Raw genomic sequence first — 19,090 nt, forward strand, 5'->3', positions numbered from 1 at the left:
AGATTTTAACCAAATTGGCAAAGATAGAATACAACTTAGGAACATGATTCTTTAAAGAAAAAGCTTCGTTCGCTACTCTATCAGCTGCCTTATTACCCGTAAAGAAGCTGTAAAGTATGACTTTGAAGTCGATATTTTACTTCAAATGAACAAACAATACTATTTATTTAATTTATCTTTAAAAATATTAAAATCATTAAAAACAAAAATGGTACAAAATAGAAATTAGTTTAATAGGATATAATTATTATTATTTTGCCTATAAAACAATCTTCCCAAGATTGAAAGGTGAAATTAAAGAGGTCAAAAAGAAGCTGTAAAGTATGACTTTGAAGTTGATACTTTACTCCAAATGAACAAACAATCCCTGCTTATATATCTTTCTTAGTGCTACAATCCCAACGACTTTGGGGTTTATCTACAGTACTAGTTCCAAAGAAGCAAAAGCAAAGCATCATTCTTCCATTATAAACCCAAAAAAGAATAAGGAAAAAAAAAACCCCTACAACTTTGGTATCTAAGCCCTTTCGATCTCTTGTTCTCGTGTGATAACATTTTACAAGCACATAAATTTTCTAAGCTTATCATCATCATCATCTGGAATACAAATTCCATTCCTCTCTCAATACTTTGTATTTTCCAGCCTCTAGCTTGCATATTTTGCCTTCAGATGAAGAAACTACATAATCTATGATAACAACACCTTTTCTCTCATTCCAATTGCTTGCAAAGGAGACAATATCCAAATCTTCCCTGAAAGCGAGAGAGGGCAAAAATAAACTTTATTTTCGTTAGTTGTAAATTACCAGTCCAAAACACACAGTTTTACAGAGAAATAATATCAATTAACACCATAAGATAACAAAAAGTGATTTTCCAAGAGATCTAAAGGCAGTTGCATAATTAATTAACTAGTTTGAACCATAGAGAAACAAAAATGGAAAGTGAGAGTTACCAAGGAAAGGAAAGCAACTCAATCCCTAAAGATGACAGAGTCGGCAATGGCCAACAAAGGTGTCAAGCAAGTAGGCATGAACTTCCTAGCAAAAAAGTAGGAGGTTGAGTGATTGGAAAGGCGGAGGTGGTGAATCAAGTGGGAGGAGACTTCGGTAGGCTTGTAGGAATAAGGGTGACCCTTGACGGTAGCAGTCCAATTGACTCGGGTGAGAGTGTAACCGGTGCAACCCTCTGGATCCTTCATGTTCATCAAGGTGGGGAAGTAATGCTCCTCCGGGTAACACTCATCGGAACGGTAGCAAGGGAGGTTGAACTTTCTCCACAAGATGCGATCTTTGACAGTGAGAAGAGCGTGGGTCCTAGTCAAGAGGAAGAAGTGAGAACCCACTCGGAATTTGTCGAAGGGGACTTGGGGTAACATAGCGTATCTCCCTCGAGCAATGTAGCGCTTCCAAAGCCTGGGTTCATCGGAGATGAGCTCGATGAAGCTCCGGTGCCAGGTTCGAACCCCTTTGGAGGTTGGATCCGGGTTTGATTTATCGAAACTGGGCGATTCGAAGAGGGATTGGTAGACGAATCTGAAGGAGTGGAGAGGGATGCAGTGCTGGGAGAGGACTGCGAAGTAGGCGTTGGCCGGGTCGTCGAGAAGGGCGGTGGCGAAGAGACGGCGCGTGGCAGAGATTAGGGTGGGAGAGGCGCGTGAGGTGCGTTTGGCGGAGGTGATGAAGGCGTTCTGGAAGACGGAGCCGTTGCCGGGTCTGGTGATGTTGACGAAGGGATCGGCGTGGACGTAGACGTTGTAGAGAGACCGAGGGTGGCCGGAGAAGAAGCCATCCCAGATTGGCGCGAAGTGGAGGTCGGAGTTTGTGAGGAAAAGGAAGGCGATTTTGAGCTTAGGGTGTGGGGTTCCGGAGGAAAGATGCGAGGAGGATCCGGCGGAGGCGCGGCGGAATAGGATCTGGTCGTCGATCTCGTCGGCGATAGGGATGAGAGATTCGCGTGGAGGAGGGGAGAAGACATGAGGGGCAACGAGGAAGAAGACGATGGGGAGACAAAGAAGAAGGAACAAGGAGATTACGAACTGGTTCGACAACATTTGCGATTTCGAAACTAGATGAATGTGCCTAGTACTAGCTTCTTTCCCATCTATTCACCAACTTTGGACAAGCTTCCGCCAATCAGGATGCGATTTGAAGCTTTTGTCCTTTTGGCTAGAGTGACGAAGAGTAAAAGGATCTTTCAGATTTCGACTGGCAAAATAAAAGAGCAAGGAAAGCTTTAAGGGCATCTCTCAGAGTGACTGACCATCTTATGCAGAGATAAAAGGCGATGACGGTAGATGATTGTGCTTTCTTTGTTTGTTTGCGTCCGACGCCACCTGAGGGTATTTCTGTCAATCCATGACCCACACACACTCTGTGTCCCTAACCACGTCATGTAACGATTGCGTTCCTTGCCTCCCACTTGTGTTAACGCCATGATCTCGTCGGTGATAATTTGATCATGTTATTTTAGCTTTTAGGAAAATGATCAACATCAACGTGTCTAATGTCTAGAACTAAGATTCATATATATATGTTGACAAAAAAAAAAGATATATATATACACATATATATGGTTAAAGCATTTTTTTGTTGTTGCAAAGTCTGGTAAACATATTTGCAAAGTCTCTATCCTCTCTAATTATGTTGCAAAACTTGGCAAAGCGTGTGGTTCCTCAATCATGGCGAACAAATCCTTGCAGTATGTTCCAAAGCTCTGCATGTCGAGTATTACAGCATATTCTCCATCGCCCATCTTAGTGCTTCTACTTCTGAGTGCAGAGGAGACTTTCGTCGAATATAATTTCATATCCCCATAAGTTGAATTCCTTCTCCAAGCTGTCCATCCAAGCCCATCCACACCCGCTGAACTGTGATGTAGATATCCATGACCCGTCTATTATGCAGATATTACCCAAGCTTAAGACTTGAGGTTCGTCATTACTATGGTTTTGTGAAGTTGATGGCACCATCTCATTTGCATTGAACCAGGCTTAACACTCATTCTCTGCATAGCAAACTAGCTTCAAAGGACTCGGTCTATTCCCTAAAGAGTTTATCATTTATGTCCTTCCAAATGTGTCATATTACCCATGGATAAGGATCTCTATCTATATCTGGCTCAACAATGCTATTCTTCCGAAAGAGATAATCCACGTTAGCATAGATACTCGAAACATGAAAGATAATTGAACTCGTTGGCGTCGAAGATAAGCCCCAAACTTGTAGAGCTGGTGGACAATCAAAAATTGCATGAGTAGCTGATTCTTCTGATTCTCCACATCTTGGGAAGTAGTTATCGCATCTAATGTTACACCACTTTTGAAACTTAAAATGTCAATTCAAATACTAAATGAATTCAGTTGCCGCGCTTCGAATTAAGGAAACAATACTTTATATATGTAGATAAATAAACGGAGGATTGATGTTTCAAATGCAAACATTAAAATCTAATAGTTTTGCATGCTTGTATTTTTTTTACAAACTAAGAGTTTTCCTACGCCATGCGTAGATAAAAAATATTTAAAAATGTTATATATAAATAAAATTTTATATTTTTATATTTTACTTTTATTAGTTTAAAAAATAAAACCATAATGTAATTGTTTTTAGTTTGATTTATTCAAGTTTACTTTGACCCTTTAATTTTGCATTACTTAACTTTTGATAAAAATAATTGAAATTTATAAAGTTACTTTATCATATTATTCTTTGTTTATTACCATTTTTAAATATGTCTATTTGTAAATATATAAATTATTTCTAATAATATATTCATTAAATAAAAGTAACTTATATACGTTGATAAAATATATTTTAAACTACATTTATTTTAATAATAAAAATATGATTCATATATTGATGTAAAATTTTAATATTCGTAATTATTATTTATATATAAAAACATATTATTTTAATAGATATAAAAAAGTTATTAGGTATCATAAAATCTTACCAAAATGAATATTTACTGAAAAAAATATTTTTGATATAAAATTTATTAGTTATTACTATATTATGAAACTTTTCCAAAAATATAAATCTGTGTATAAAAAATCATCATTATTATATTTAAGAAATCTTACCAAAAACATAAATCTAAATATAGTAAATTTTACATGTCAAGCTATGTCATATTTCTTTTAAGCTATGTCATCATTTTTTAATGAAAGTTAATGTAGCGATAACATATATACAAATAACTTATCAAATATAGTCTAGCGGATATTATGGCTGTCGACTTTTAAAAACTTCTTCGTTTATTTTTTAAGTACAATAAACTGGAACCGTTGGATGCAAGGAGTATTCATTCATAAACCGTTAGATTCCAATTTCATTGTCAAACATACCAAACTCTTTCAACACCTGTAAAATCGGCAAGCTTCATCAAATCCTCCCAACACATCCATGGCGATTTCTCACGCTCAGCCTCTGCTTCTTCTCCTCTTCTCACTCTTCCTCTTACCTTCTCTGCGCGCCACTTCTTTCCACAACTGCGGTTTGTTTCTAAACCCTCTTCTTACGCTCCCCTCGAAGATACCTGCTAGATAAGTTTTTTTTCGGATGGTTGCTCGATTAAATTTTGCATCTTTTGCTCTGGATTTTTGGTTATTTAAGACTAATTTAGAGCATGCTTCATTTTGTCATAAACATAAATCTTGAGTGTGAGATAATCTCTGTACGTTTGACTCTTGTAGATAAGAGGCTCGATCCCGTTAAGGTCACAGGTGTGGAGATCTCTCCTGACCCTGTTGTGAGTGGCAAAGCCGCAACATTTAAGATCACTGGTTCTACTGGTATGAGCTTTTCCTTCCCTGCTTCTTAAAAGCTTACAACATACATACACTCACTCTGTCAACATTTCCTTGGTGTGAATAGATGAAGACATCTCTGGAGGAGAAGTAGTCATCAGTGTTTCACTCTATGGAGTTCATATCCATACCGAAACTCATGATCTCTGCGATGAGTCGTCCTGCCCGATCGCACCTGGCACCTTTGTCCTTTCTCATTCCCAAACACTGCCTTCTATTACACCACCCGTAAGTCATCTTCCTGTTTCTCCTTGCCATCATTATCAGCTAAGGCTTCTTGACTGATCTCTCTTTGAAACAGGGTACTTATACGCTTAAGATGACGATAAACGACAAGAATGGCGGGCGACTGACCTGCATCAGCTTCAAGTTCAAGATCACATTGTTTTCCACGGTTTCTGCTAGTTAAGTTTTCCGGTGCAAATATGTTTCCTCTTTTGTAAAACTCTCTCCTAGACTTGTGTGGTGTCCAAATAAAATGCCCCTTTGAGGCTTGTCTTTGATCTCCTAAACCTCCCTCAGTCTTTTGTTTCTCTCTATTCATGGTCATTTGCAACTTTCTTTCATCTACTTCCTGCCTCTGCTCAAGTTAGACTTTCACGATCATTATTAGATAATAAGTATTCAGTAATATCATTTAAACTCGAGTGTTCTTAACAAGTTGGAGAGCTCCTTCACTTGTTCTGATAAGACTTAAGTGTCAAGTAGACGACCTGGAGTTTCCAAGAAAAGGAAGTGATATACTTCCTCGATTACAAAAATAAAATAGTTTTATAGAGCTGATGATAGAAGAAAAAAAAAGGAACTAAGAATCCCATACTTGCGAGTCAAGTGCGACTCCTTATTAATGAGAATCTTCAAGCAACTTGGCGGCATCGTGAACCAAACACGAAACACTGCCTACTTCTTCTTCAACCTTGCCTGATAACAAATATTCTCCTCCGCTCTTCTTCTTCTTCAACGCATCTTCGACTGCCACCATTGTGGCCTTGTGGACCTCTTTCGCTCTATGCTCCTCTGCATCTAGCTCTTCTCTTACAGTCTTCACCTCTTCTTTTCTCAGATCTGACTCAAAGACAAGCTGGTGAATCTCCATTATCATGTTTTGTATTTCACACATCCCTACTTCTTCCATCTCTTCAAGACACTGCTTCTCCTGGATCGTATGTTCCAATTCCCTCTCTGATTCCGATCTTGTCGTTGATCTCTTCTCTATCTCTTTCTCTACTGTTTTGATCTCTTTCTCCAGCTTCAAAGACTTTCTGTTCATGTCTTCAATTTCTTTTCTTACCGAAGCAAGCTTCTCCCGAGAAAGCTTCATCTCTGATTGGAGCTTTGTTTTCTCTTCCTCGGATTTCAGCAGATCTGTGGCTTTCCCTGTAAGCAGAGTGTTTCTCTGAGGAGTGTTGATCTTCTCAATGTTATCAATCGCACAGAGTACCTTCTCTTCCTCGTGTCTCCTGTTCTCTTCATCCACTTTTATCTTCAGCATTACAATGTTACTCTTCAGCTCTGCCTCGGATTGTTGGATCTTACCCATTGCCGCGTCGATTTCTCTTTTATAAGATTGGAGAACGTTGAGCTCTTCATTTTTCTGGTTTAGATTATCTGAAGATGCCTTCACACGCGCCCTTGCCCGTTCTTCTCGCTGTTGAAAGTAAGCTGACGATGATACAAAATTTGATAGCGAGCATCTGAGAGCAGCCAGCTTTCTCTCTGCAACTTCTTTTCTTGCTTTAGTTTGATCAGAGACAGCTTCAATTAATCCTAACTCCTTCTGATGCTTCTTAACTTTGTCTTCGGCCTCTTTGCTTTGCTTTGACAGCTTGATTATATCCAAAATAATCTCTTCAAGCGAAGAGAACACTCCAATGGTTTTGGCAGAGACTGAAAGTTTTTCCTCCGCCAATTCGAGTTTCAGCCTCGCTGAGTTTAAATCTCCTGTGGACCTGTCAGAAGGAGTAATATTACACAACTCCATTTCAGTGTCACTGGCATCAGCTTCAATAAGCTTCTCTTGGGCAGGAGCAGCGAGCAGTCTTTTGAATTCATCTTTTTCCTTCATGGCTTTTTCATACAGACTCATTAGCTTCTCATTCTCCTCGTGCATCTCGCTAAGCTGATTCTCCAGATTTCCAATCATCTTCTTTAGTTCCTCTTCTGCACTTTTCTCAACCTCCAGAGTAATATCACAACTGTTGTTCTTCTGAGCTTCAGCATTATTACTTGATGAATGTGTCTCGGTATTCCCCAAAGCCCTGGAGCTGTTTTCTGCGGCTACTTGTTCATACAGCTCTATAAGTTTGTTGTTGTCCTCAATCAGGACCTTAATCTTCTGGCACAGTTCCTCATTTTCTTTCGACAACTTGACTGCTGTCTCGTGAGCTACAGCTTCTCTTTGACTAGCACATGCAATGGCTTGAACCATTGTTTCAACCTCAATCTGATCACCATCGCCAACCCTGCCTGAGGATTTTATTCCCTCAAGCTGCTTAGCCAAATTTTCCACAAGCCTGAAAGAGAAAAACCAAAGAGATGAGCTGAGGCTTGATGGCTGAAATACATACTGTATGTGCAGTAAATTACCTTTCCAATCTCTCTTTCTCGTCGATGGAAAAACTTAATGATTTCTGAAGAGATTCCATTTCTGCTCGATTTTGAATAGCCTTCAGGTAGCAAAAACAAGCCATAAGTTAGAGTTTGTTTTCATCGAAATTAAAGAGAGAAGAAAACTCGACAGAAGGCAAGAATAACCTGCATCCGGAGGAATTCATTCTCATCTTGGATTGATGAAAGTTTCTTTGACTCCTGATTCTGCAACAATACAATAACAACAAGTGTCGGAATATTAATACTTTGTGAGGTACTTACCAGCACAGATGAAAGACATTTAAGCCCATACCTGGTTCGAGTAGAACATGTTGCTGATGTTACCGTCTTCTTTCACCGTGGAGCAATCTGATTCGTGCATGAGTTTCCAATCAAGGGCTTCTAGCAGCTGTACATTATAGATCCAAGTTACATGCTAATTCAAATCGTAAAGAAAACTTCTGAGGTCTAGAAATGAGAGATTATTTTATTCACCTTAGCTTGTAACACTTGAATTTGTTGATTCAAGATATCCCGTTCACCTTCCTCACATTGTGATTTCAATCTGTGTAGCAAGTAAAAGTTTCATAACCATAAGGTGAGTAAAAGTTAAATCTGAGGAAAGATAGGGAATTTTCAAAGTGTCTTGCCTTCGGATCTCTTCTTTCAACCGCAAGTTCTCCGTGGCAAATTTGGTAACTTCCTGATTTCTATCAACCTGAGCACGTAGCACCTCTATTTCCTTCAAAAGGTCAGCCTTTTCTTTTTGCAGATGTGCTTCAACAGAGATCTTTCCTGAAGCTACCCCTTGTAAACTCTTGATTGCTGAATCTCTGAGCTTTAACATCATTTTCAGCCCGCGTATTTCATCCTCTCTTTTCTTTTCCTGTTTGGAGAAAATAAAATTATGAACTCGTCAATTTTCATCTTTCTTTCCTCAATTATCCCTCTAATGAATCAATCCCAAACGAGGAGTATATTTCTAGCGTACCAACTTCATTGAGGCCTCATTTTCAGCAGTCAAAGCCTGTAATGCAGCGTCCTTTTCCCTCTCTCTCCTGAGAGCACCAACTAGTGCAACTTCGTAGTCTTTTGGCTACAAACCCATGCAAGTGAAATTGTTAAGAACAAGCCAAATGCTGAACATTGGAGATCATATTCTTAGGGGAAACCAATGTCAAACCTTAGACGTCCTTTTGTGAGTTGTCAGAGGAGTGAATGATCCATTGAATCCATCCCACTTAAGAGACATTGGAGAAGCAGGGCAACTCATTGAGGCAGTGTCAATGTCCTGATTGTCTACTCCAGCGTTAACGATACCTCTTAAGCGGGATACTTCTTTCTGTATATACAACACCTCAGAAAAGGTCCGTGTGAGAGAAAAATAAACAGTCTTTGCTGAAATATATACCTTTAGCTGTTGGATTTGTAGACGCATTGCAATAACATCTCCAGATGCATCTTCATTGACAATTGCCTGTTGAGTATAATATAAATAATATAATTAAACGTGTGCCCTATATCTGATCCATGACTTAACCAACAATACCAAGGAATAATTCCATTACATTGTTCTTAATAAGCTTTGCACGCTGGGCAAACTTCAAGGTACTTAGGGTCTCCAACGAGCAACTGAATCAGGGAAAAAGGACTATGAGATACAGCCGGTGAATATTTCAGGGAATGATAAACAGACGCAAGAGTAATATGTACCTGCTAGATGGGCTTATGTTAGCAATTATTATCGTCTTTGAATTCCCTCCAAGAGAATCCTGCAGGTAGGTATGTAAGAATGACAGCCAAGAGATTACAGAACTGTAAATGCAGACATCAACATTAAGGAAATAATTTACCTGGAGCAGAAATGTAAGCTTTGAATCTCTATAAGGAACATGCACTGATTTTCCATTGGAAACACTAACAAGATTCATGATCACAAGCCTGAAAAGTCATTATAGGGACAAATCATTAGAACTACATAAGAACGACTAAAGTAGAATAATTGACGCTTGAGAAAAAAAAAAATATTCTTACCCTAATGTTGAAAGAGACTTGTTGATGTTGGTTGCTTCTTTGAGGCGTTCACCTTCAGCTCCTGAACTCTTTTGCCTGTATCCCACATGTATGTTAGTAGAATATCTTAAGCACGCAAGTTCGCTTGTAGAATTTTTGAGCTGATATTACCTTTCAGATCCAGCTAAATCAACAAGATTAAGCCGTGCAAACCGATGATGAGTAACACCTTGAGATACCCACTAATAGAAAGCACAGGACAGGTAAGAAGATATATACAGCGGAAGAACTCTGCTCAACAAGTAAAATTGATTACCTTGCTTTCAATGATGCAAGTAAAAACACTGTGAGATCGACTACTTGCACGATTCATATTGGTTGCAGCTACTTTCCTGTTTGCAGCACCCTACACATGAATTTTGTGTTAGTTGCAAAAGAAAGCAACAAAGACTGCAGTATGAAATGAATTACCTCCATTAGTTGTTGAATCACATCTCTGGCACTTGAAACTTCAATCTCCTTAAGATTCTCAACATGAATACCTTTCTTGTGGTCTTCCCTAAGCTGCAAAGGGAGGAGGAGGAGGTTAAGAGCATGATAAAGTTAATCCCTCGGGTTTGTTTGGTATACCTGTAAATTAGTAGAAGAAGGATCTAACAAATCAAGAATTTGCTCGTTGTAGATCTCCAGAAATGAGCATCTACAAGTGAACTGAAGCTTCTCCTCATTGCGGACCTCTTTTTCCTTTTGGATCCTAGAGAACAAAAACTCAAAAACTCTAGGAGTCATCCCGCAGTTGACACTGTGTCTACGTGTTCCTCCCTCAATATCTCCAAGCATAGTGTGAGTTTTGCCACTTCCCGTCTGCAAAAGAAGTTATTATTATGATCATCAAATTAGTAGAAAAGAAAGGCAGCTCTCGGTCGCTGACCTGGCCATAAGCAAACATGCAGCTGTTGTAGCCAGCCACAACATTCTCCACCATAGGTACGCCAGCAACTTTAAACATCATCTCCTGCGTAACATTCTCGTCAGCGACAAGATCAAAAGTGAAACGAGCTTCGGGATTCCCAATCCAAGTGATTGCCTGGCCGTTGTCTTGCCTAACACATTTGTTGTTCCCTTGCGTTGAAATCTCTGAGCTGCTTAGTGGACGGGTTCTTATGATAACCTACAAGCAGCAGTGTACATATATGAATCAGTGTACATATATAGTTGTGAATCCCTAAGCGCAACCGAATCTACCTGCACATTGTGATCTTTCCAGAAGGCCGGATCTTCGTTGAACTCGAAGCTGTGAGACCTCGATATCTGTGCTGCAGATCCACCGCTAATCTCTGCTTCTTCCTCCAAATCCCCCATTCTTCGAACCATGCCCTGATGATGAGCGTGGTTCTCCCTCGATACGGCGCTTGGATCCGGCGTGCACGGCACAGCGCGTGCCGACTCCGACGTGCCGGCCCTGTCGTTGAATCCGAATCGGCGCTTAATCGCGCTAGCAGTTTCCGAAATAAACGGCATCTGATTCACTATTAAGAGAGAGAGAGAGAGAGAGAGAAAATCACTGAGCGAGTGAGTTCGAGAGAGAGAGAGAGAGAGAGGATTTTGAAATCGGGTGTGAAGGGGGAAAGAGAGAGTGAGAAAGTGAGACGTTGTGGCAAGGAGACGAGATAGATATAATCGGAGGGTTGAGGGAGCGTTTTGATTAACGGATCAGATTGATTTCCGTTTTTTGAATTCATCGGAACGTTGCCCCACTTGACTTCTCTTTTTCTATTTAATTAAATACTATTATTTATTTCCAACATTAGTTACAATTCCAATAAAATGCGAACGTTAAACGAATCGGGACCTTGACCAGAAATACAAGCCAAACCGGAACCGTATTTATTGATTTTTCTTCTTTTTTTCTACGAAATGTATTAAAAAAAAGGACTAGTATTGCACCAAACCAAGTTTTTATTCTCAAACTAGCATTGAAGACTCAAAGTCACAAAAATATGTTTCATTAAAGACGTAAATATACACTTATACTTCTTGGATTAATTAATTTAAACCTTAGGGTTTAGAATTAAAGGGTGTAGTTTTAGAATTAAGGTTTAAAATTTTATAAAATAAAAAATAGATATTAAAAAATTAAAAATAAAAATTTAAAAACAGTTTCAAAAATTAGTTTTGAATTATAAAAAGAAAATTTGAAAAAATAATTATAAAAAATTTCGAATCTGAAAACATAAAATCTAAACTATAAAAAAAAATTATTTTTTCATTTTTTAGAGAAAATGACTAGGATAACACTAAAAAAGTTTTTGTCACAAATATAGCCTCTAAAAATAAAATGACCAAAATAACACTTAATATTTTATCAAAAGAGATAAATTTACATTTATACCCCAATGGTAAATTAATTTAGACAGGTTTAGGATTTATAGTTTAGGGTTGAGAGTTTAGGTTTTAGGGTTTAGAGTTGGGAAGTGGGGTTTTGGAATAAGATTTCAAATTTTGAAAAATAAAAAAAAAATAAATTTTTCAAAAGATAAAATGCTATTTTGGTCATTTTAGTTTTTGAGAGCTATTTTTGTGACATAAACTTAGAAATATGCTATTTTGGAGATTTGCCTTTTTTTATTTTTATTTTATTTATTTTTGTTTGTTTATTTAATTTTAAACCAAGGGTATTAGAGATATTTTACCATTTAATGAATGTTATTTACTTATTTTTGTAACTTTTTCCTTCTAGTACCATTTTTGAGACAAAAATTCAAAATGTGCTATTATTGACAATTGCCCCTAAAAAAATTATCTAAATAAAACTTTTTTTCTTAAAAGAGTCTAAATAAAACTTGTTTTAATCATTTATCTCTTCATTTTTTCAACTGAGATTATATTAGTAGAGACGGAAAGAGATTTTGAGTTAGTAAAAGAGTCGATTGGTTGAAAACCCAAAAAGAAGTTCATAATTAGGTAAATGCCATAACAGTAAAAGTTTACAGTCTACAGCACTAAATGAGGGTTTAAAATTATGTTAATCTCCTTGATATTGTCTCCTTCTTCTCTTACTTTCTTTCTCTCTCTATTTACAAAAAGCAAAAGAGAAACACTTTCCGACTCGCTTTGTTTCTGTCGTGACGAAAAAAATTCCAGAAATTTCAATGGGTTGTTGTCAATCCATGGGTCCGGGCGAACACCAGCCGCTTGAGAAAGATGGAGCTCAACCGACGCAAGTGACTGAAAACCACCACGGCGGCGCTACGACGGCTGATAACAGCGGCGGAGATGGTGGTGTAGCTGGAGGAGGAGGAGGAGGAGGAGGGATCCCGTCTTTCTCTGCGTTCTCTTTCTCCGACCTCAAAGCAGCTACAAACAACTTCAGCTCCGACAACATCGTGTCTGAAAGCGGCGAGAAATCCCCAAATCTGGTCTACAAAGGCCAACTTCAGAACCGCCGTTGGATCGCCGTCAAGAAGTTCACTAAGATGGTTTGGCCTGATCCTAAACAATTCGCGGTAATAGAAAAAACATTTCTTGATTATTTTGTTTATGTTCATGGCTTTGTTTTTGAAATCTGTGTTCCTGAATTTTGTTACAGGAAGAAGCATGGGGTGTTGGGAAATTCAGACAGAACCGGTTGGCGAATTTGATTGGATACTGTTGTGATGGAGACGGTGGGAGAGAATGTGTTGTGAATCTTAACCGACGATTTGTGTATAGAACAGTGAAGTAATTTAGGATTTGTCTGTATTGAGATTTGCAGAGAAATGGAGTTTGTGGAGAGAGAGAGAGAGAGAGAGAGAGAGAGAGAGAGAGAGAGAGAGAGAGAGAGAGAGAGAGAGAGAGAGAGAGAGAGAGAGAGAGAGAGAGAGAGAGAGAGAGAGAGAGAGAGAGAGAGAGAGAGAGAGAGAGAGAGAGAGAGAGAGAGAGACGACACAATATGAAGTCTATGATAGGTAGAAGTAATAGGGGTAGCAGAGACATTAGAGAAAATGTACAGTGTATAACAGTGATTTTTGGTATATCGCTAATTAGGGGTGGGCACTTTACCCGATATCCGAAGTAGCACCCGAACCCGATCCGAAAAACCCGAACCGAAATCCGAACCGAAGTAGCAAAATACCCGAACGGGTATTGAATTAGGAGAGATTGGATACCCGAATCCGAATGGATAATATCCGAACCCGAATGGATATCCGAAGATAACCGAACATATGTATAATTAACCTTATATTTCTAGTTTACATCTCTTATTTTATATAAAATATATATATTAATACTACACATACTTTAAGTTCATATGATATACATGCAATTACTGAAAAAATGATTTGGTACTCACTTAAAAAACATGTCAAGTTTTTTTATTTCAAAAATTAACAAAAAGTTACATCCAAAATTTTAAAACAATAACTAAATTAATGCATTTTTAGTTTTAAAATGTTATGTCCAAATCTATTAACCATTTAATCTATTAAAAAAAAGTTAAGTAAAATTTATATTCTTAAATACAAGAAATTTAAAAAATGAAAAAATTTAATTTTTTTTCAAAATCTAAATATCTAAACCCGATCCGAAATAACCGAAACCGAACTAAAAATACCCGAACCCGACCCGAAGTATAGAAATACCCGAACGGGTCCTACACCTCTATACCGAAATACCCAAAAATCCGAAATACCCGACCCGAACCCGAACGGATACCTGAACGCCCACCCCTATCGCTAATTATGCATAAACGTGTAGGTAGGGAATGCAAAAAATTTTGAATCTGAAAACATATAATCTGCAATTATAAAAAAATTTTCATTTATTTTATTTTATTTTATTTATTTTTGTTTGTTTATTTAATTTTAAACCAAGGGTATTAGAGCTATTTTACTCTTTAATGAATGTTATTTTTGTGATTTTCTCCTTCTATTGCCATTTTTGAAACAAAAACTGAAAAAGTACTATTATTGATAATTGCTCCTAAAAAAATTTATATAAATAATTTTTTTTTTTTGAAAAGAGTCTAAATAAAACTTGTTTTAATCATTTATCTCTTCATTTTTTCAACTGAGATTATATTAGTAGAGACGAAAAGAGATTTTGAGTTAGTAAAATGTCCTGTTCGAAAACGCGGCCAAGGCGCCCGATTCCGCGGCGGAGAAGCATTGGGCGTTCCCTTACCGTCTGGATTATAGGCTGTTCGGAAAAAAAAACTCGGATCATTGAGAAAAATCATCTTTTCTTTCATTTTTATGTAATTTCACATGTTTTTTTTTGTTCACATAATTTCACATGTTAATTGATGAATTTATCGATAAAAGAAGAAGAAAATGAATGACAAAAAACAAAAAAAAAGAAGAAGAAGAAAATGATGAAAACAAATGAAATCTGTAAAAAGAATTGCTGCCGTCGACCAAATTCTCAGAGAAATATTAGGTTAGAGAAGAAGACAATGAGGAAAATACGCTTTTACCCTTCATTAGAAGACAAAACAATAGTTAAAAGTTAAAACACACAAAAATGAGATGTCTTTGAATCGAACCTGGGTGCAGAGTACAACTACCGACTCCTTTTCCAACTGTGACGGCATATTTAATTATTTGTTTTATGAAAATATTAGTATACTTCCCGTACTGTGTACGGATAAAAGATGATAAATGTTCCAAATTCATTATAGAACACTGTTAAAATATCAATTATGAATTATTTGTTAAGATATTTTATTTTCTATTTACAAAAGGGAACTAGATTTTGACATGCGCTTTCAAAGCACGAGATCGTTTCTTTTTAACATTTCTTTTAAATAAATAAATATTTGTCTAATCTATATTTTAATAGTTTTTTTGTTTATAGCCAATTTTTTTTTATATTGTCTTATTTTTAATTTTTTAATTAATATTAAAATAAAAATGTTTGTTTGTGAACTAATTAATTAGTTAAAAGATTTTAAAATGGTAACCTTTTACTCAATAAATTTAATCATATTGTGATGATATATTTGGTAAGTTTATTTATTCATAATTTTAACTTATCAAAGAAATATTATATGAAAAATATAATAGACATTAAATGTTTCAATCTACATATTTTTAATTCATGTATAATTTTTAAATTATAATAACCGAAATATTTAATAATAATTATGTATTTAAATTGGCTTATAGTTGGTTTTAAAAAAAATTAGTGTTGGGCTTTGTTTTGGTTAGGATGTGTTTTTTGGTCTGATAAAATGGGCCAGAATTGCCCAAAGAGAGACAAAAAAAATATGTTACGTCAAAAAATATGTTTTTGTGGCCGTTTGCTTTAAAAAAAAACAGAAAGGGAAAGTAAAAAAAAAAATTCTCGATCAAATTTTTCTTTGAGGAATCGACAACACGCTATTACTGAAATTGAGAATCGGTGAGAGAATCAGTGGTTAGGTCTATCGATCTTGATGGATAGGGCGTGGTGAAGATCGAAACTGTTGCTTGGTGAATGTTTCTCATGAATCGGGTATTAATCATAAGCCAACCTAAAATTTCGATCTTATTTCCTTTCCTCTTGGCATAATAATTGTTTTATTCTGCAGAATCACAGATGAAGAAGATTGATTAGTGATTTGCTTGGTCACATAAGAATTCCGAGCAAAAACAACTTCCAACTTTTTAGATGGATTATAACAGAGGTAAATCCTTTTAATTGATTATGCATCGTAACATCTTTGACCTTCGTTACTTCCTTTCGCTGCTGTCCCAGAAGAATTTCTTTGCTGTCTCTTATGCTAATGACTGAATGATATATGTTTATGCTTGTACAATCTATGTTCCTCAATTTGGAGTCTCTTATGATTGATTCTAATTTTTTATTTCAGGCACTAACAAATTAGTGTATGAATAATTTGATTAATCTGTTTTAAAGCAGAAGCTGAATGATATGTGTTTAGTTTGTTGTCTTATTAATGTTTACGACTCATGTGCAGGTCTTGTAGTGACAGAGAGTACTGGTAGAGCTTTATTAAGGCGACTCCAACTTCAATCACGAAAACCTCAATCCTGAGAAAAGATAAGTTTTTATTAGATGTAACCTAAACGCATACAATTACTATAATATATTTGATATTTTGTAAAATCTAAACGGTTAACTAATGTTTTCTCCTAAGTTTACAGAACAGAGTCTATATGTTGTATGATGATGAAAGACATGAGGCAAAGTCAAACCAAACTTGCGCACCAGTATGTAATGACATGTATCCAACCATTCTGCAATGATATAAAAGTTACTATTAAACATTGTTTAGAATTGTAGAAGCTAGGAATGGAACTGACTATCGGTAGTTAGGATTGAAAGCGGAGTTTGATTGATTGATTTGGTGTTATTATCTGTAGATAGGATAATTATATTGTTTTCTGCAACGTAGAACTTTTCCTAAAGTTCATTTTTCTTGTTAGAAATAATAGCTATCAAATAATTTTAACAACAAACATCATATGTTTGTTTCTGAGGCTTCACATCCTCACCAAAAACTCACATTGTTCTGTTATGAATCTTAAACATTTGTTAAACGTAAAACATAAAACCAAAGTCTGCAAATAAAGCATATCATCTGCAATTTTTTAAAAACAGAACTGAAAGCATAGATTATAGATTATCGAAACCTCTCTAAAGACAACATTCTTTGTTTGGCATTGAGGCTTGCCTTCGCTGTCAACAATCAGCATCTTCAAGCCTTTCTTAGAAGTCACTCTTGAAACAGCCATATATAGTTGTCCGTGCGAAAAAAACGGTTTTGGTAGAAATATACCAACTTCAGACAATGTTTGTCCTTGACTTTGGTGAAACTTCGAAAACACTGTCTTTGCATGTCTCACACCCAAATATGAGTTGTGATTCTTTACCATTTAATTTCTTAACTTTGGTTCCAGTTTTGATCATTCTTTTGTTGCATGCTTTACAACCAAAGTAATACCACGACCAATCCATATCAATGGCATAGACTGTGCATCTCACAAAGCATCTATCAACCTACAATTATAATGCATTTAACAAACTATAAATAAAAAAAGGTTCTATATAGCATAATATAGGAGAGATTTCCAAATCACTTAATAACAGCTTACTTGAGTTGATGTTATCATTTCTTGGATGTTCTTAGTGGGAAAAAGTAACCACTTATCACGCTGTCCTCGCTTCCCTGACTGATCAACTTGTTTGTTGTTGTCCTCTTGACTGTCCTCATTACTTTGGAATGAGGTTAGAGTTTTGTCATCGTCATTGATCCTGGTTATAATACAAAGATTAAAATTAGTAGTATGTGTGTGATAACGAAGTTACAGAATATGGTCTTACAATTCTTTGAATGCTTCAGCTTCAGGTATTGACGGGTTGATCATCATTTGAGAAGCATCAAAAGCGTTAGAGATTTGCAGTTCTCCTAGTAGATAATTAAAAAATACACTACATGTAAGTGAAGTTTTGATAAAGGATTAGTACATTATGTGAAATAACATGGTACTGGCGTGAATTATGTACCTCTAAATCCCCCAAGCTTTAGCAAACCTGAGCAGCATAGTAACCATTCCAACTTCTTGGTTAATTGCAGAATGGAGTTTCTCGGCTAAGTTGCCCATATGCAGCATGGTAAACGCGAATCACTACAAAAGGTTGTCAAGATATGGTTAGTTATATTATCTTAACCGAATGAATTCAATTTTTTTTGGAGTAAATGACAGCTAACTTACTTGATTTCGCTTAGGGTGAATTCAAGTTTTTTTGGTTGCTTTCCCCCGGTACACTGAATGTTTTCGACATCACCACAATCCATAACTTGACCCAGCACATCTGTAAAAAAAAAACTGTAAACGTTAGTATAGATTGTTACATAATAGATAGTGGCTAAACCGATTATATTTATATGCTTACCAATTAAAAAATTCTCATCAAGTGTTCCAGACAAAACAGATTGAGAGTCGGACAAATTCAGATACAGCTCGTCAACGTGATTAGATCGCGTAACGACCGTATTTTGATTGAAAACAATTTTCCAGGTATGATCTGTGGTTCGATAAGCTCCACCAGCAGGAGTAATCTGGAAATTCCGGATGTAGCGCCATGCTCCAACCGTAAGAATCCTTCCCTTACTTTCAATGTAAGTCCTTTTACATGTTGCATGAATTTTTTGCCCCTAAAACAAAAGCCATATGAATTTGTCATATTAGTAGCCAATCCCAAAATGTTAAATAAGACATAATGGACTGATAAATACAGTAACGAAAGCTTACAGTCTCATCAGCCAAGACGAATTCCATGGTCTCCACGGATTGAATGTATTGTTTCCAAGCGTGTAGAACCTTTACATGAACCAACCAAGTGTTTTTCCATGGTTTCAAGTCGCCGAAGACGACAGATTGTTCATTAGTACCTCTCGATGCTTGGATTTGCATCGAAGGTGCAATATTCTTAGTAGCCATTGCTTTATTTTTTGGTTTGTTAGAAGGTTTGGCTTTGAATAGGAGACTGGTGAAGCGTATTTATAATATTGATCGGATCCAAAGCTAGGAATTAGGAGAAACTTGGGGAGAAAGTTGGGGGATTTCAAATTGGAAAATAGAATCTGTCTATTTTATCCGATGAGTTTTTAGAAAACTCAGTTACCATGTCAAACAAACTCATATATTTTCTGCGTGTTCCTCAAGATTGGGGATATTCTCTTTATTTGAT

General features: G+C 36.5%; 4 protein-coding genes and 1 long non-coding RNA gene across 6 annotated transcripts; 2 read left to right on the top strand and 3 right to left on the bottom strand.

Annotated features, from left to right (window-relative positions):
- Positions 1–353: 353 nt before the first annotated feature.
- On the bottom strand, positions 354–2,289 carry LOC106347694 (glycosyltransferase BC10-like). The gene is made up of 2 exons (XM_013787284.3): positions 956–2,289; positions 354–753 (listed from the first exon to the last, which is right to left on the bottom strand). The coding sequence occupies exon 1, from the start codon at positions 2,051–2,053 to the stop codon at positions 974–976; it is 1,080 nt and encodes a 359-aa protein (XP_013642738.1). The 5' UTR covers positions 2,054–2,289; the 3' UTR covers positions 354–753; positions 956–973.
- A 1,980-nt stretch (positions 2,290–4,269) lies between these two features.
- On the top strand, positions 4,270–5,380 carry LOC106347696 (MD-2-related lipid-recognition protein ROSY1). The gene is made up of 4 exons (XM_013787287.3): positions 4,270–4,497; positions 4,697–4,795; positions 4,878–5,038; positions 5,112–5,380. Exons 1-4 carry the CDS (start codon positions 4,407–4,409, stop codon positions 5,217–5,219), a joined length of 459 nt encoding a protein of 152 aa, XP_013642741.1. The 5' UTR covers positions 4,270–4,406; the 3' UTR covers positions 5,220–5,380.
- Positions 5,381–5,458: 78 nt separating this feature from the next.
- On the bottom strand, positions 5,459–11,062 carry LOC106347695 (kinesin-like protein KIN-12E). Of its 2 annotated transcripts, XM_013787285.3 has the most exons (19): positions 10,658–11,061; positions 10,344–10,583; positions 10,043–10,276; positions 9,884–9,976; positions 9,729–9,818; positions 9,584–9,654; positions 9,434–9,508; positions 9,253–9,340; positions 9,113–9,171; positions 8,968–9,031; positions 8,811–8,876; positions 8,583–8,741; positions 8,391–8,495; positions 8,050–8,285; positions 7,895–7,964; positions 7,713–7,808; positions 7,565–7,624; positions 7,397–7,476; positions 5,459–7,323 (listed from the first exon to the last, which is right to left on the bottom strand). In XM_013787285.3, the coding sequence occupies exons 1-19, from the start codon at positions 10,931–10,933 to the stop codon at positions 5,655–5,657; spliced, it is 3,831 nt and encodes a 1,276-aa protein (XP_013642739.2). In that variant the 5' UTR covers positions 10,934–11,061; the 3' UTR covers positions 5,459–5,654. The 2 variants fall into 2 exon arrangements, with proteins under 2 accessions (XP_013642739.2, XP_048590768.1); XM_048734811.1 differs by having other exon boundaries at positions 9,113–9,340; positions 10,658–11,062.
- Positions 11,063–12,227: 1,165 nt separating this feature from the next.
- LOC106351753 (serine/threonine-protein kinase BSK1-like) lies at positions 12,228–13,457 on the top strand. The gene is made up of 2 exons (XM_013791506.3): positions 12,228–12,918; positions 13,002–13,457. Exons 1-2 carry the CDS (start codon positions 12,565–12,567, stop codon positions 13,134–13,136), a joined length of 489 nt encoding a protein of 162 aa, XP_013646960.1. The 5' UTR covers positions 12,228–12,564; the 3' UTR covers positions 13,137–13,457.
- A 1,751-nt stretch (positions 13,458–15,208) lies between these two features.
- LOC125575747 lies at positions 15,209–18,423 on the bottom strand. The gene is made up of 4 exons (XR_007314310.1): positions 17,903–18,423; positions 17,720–17,804; positions 17,491–17,650; positions 15,209–17,395 (listed from the first exon to the last, which is right to left on the bottom strand). It is a non-coding gene; the product is annotated as an uncharacterized LOC125575747 (long non-coding RNA).
- Positions 18,424–19,090: the final 667 nt, after the last annotated feature.

The sequence above is a fragment of the Brassica napus genome, chromosome A6, assembly GCF_020379485.1.
Source record: "Brassica napus cultivar Da-Ae chromosome A6, Da-Ae, whole genome shotgun sequence".
NCBI classification, from domain to species: Eukaryota; Viridiplantae; Streptophyta; class Magnoliopsida; order Brassicales; family Brassicaceae; genus Brassica; species Brassica napus.

Excerpts from the sequence above, each read along its gene's own strand:
- LOC106347694 (XM_013787284.3), bottom strand. The coding sequence starts at position 2,053 with ATGTTGTCGAACCAGTTCGTAATCTCCTTGTTCCTTCTTCTTTGTCTC.
- LOC106347696 (XM_013787287.3), top strand. The coding sequence starts at position 4,407 with ATGGCGATTTCTCACGCTCAGCCTCTGCTTCTTCTCCTCTTCTCACTC. Across the intron at positions 4,498-4,696 it reads CACTTCTTTCCACAACTGCG|ATAAGAGGCTCGATCCCGTT; the intron begins GTTTGTTTCTAA and ends TGACTCTTGTAG. Across the intron at positions 4,796-4,877 it reads TAAGATCACTGGTTCTACTG|ATGAAGACATCTCTGGAGGA; the intron begins GTATGAGCTTTT and ends TGGTGTGAATAG.
- LOC106347695 (XM_048734811.1), bottom strand. The coding sequence starts at position 10,933 with ATGCCGTTTATTTCGGAAACTGCTAGCGCGATTAAGCGCCGATTCGGA. Across the intron at positions 8,742-8,810 it reads TACAAATCCAACAGCTAAAG|AAAGAAGTATCCCGCTTAAG; the intron begins GTATATATTTCA and ends TTGTATATACAG. Across the intron at positions 7,477-7,564 it reads ATGAATTCCTCCGGATGCAG|GCTATTCAAAATCGAGCAGA; the intron begins GTTATTCTTGCC and ends TGCTACCTGAAG.
- LOC106351753 (XM_013791506.3), top strand. The coding sequence starts at position 12,565 with ATGGGTTGTTGTCAATCCATGGGTCCGGGCGAACACCAGCCGCTTGAG. Across the intron at positions 12,919-13,001 it reads CTGATCCTAAACAATTCGCG|GAAGAAGCATGGGGTGTTGG; the intron begins GTAATAGAAAAA and ends ATTTTGTTACAG.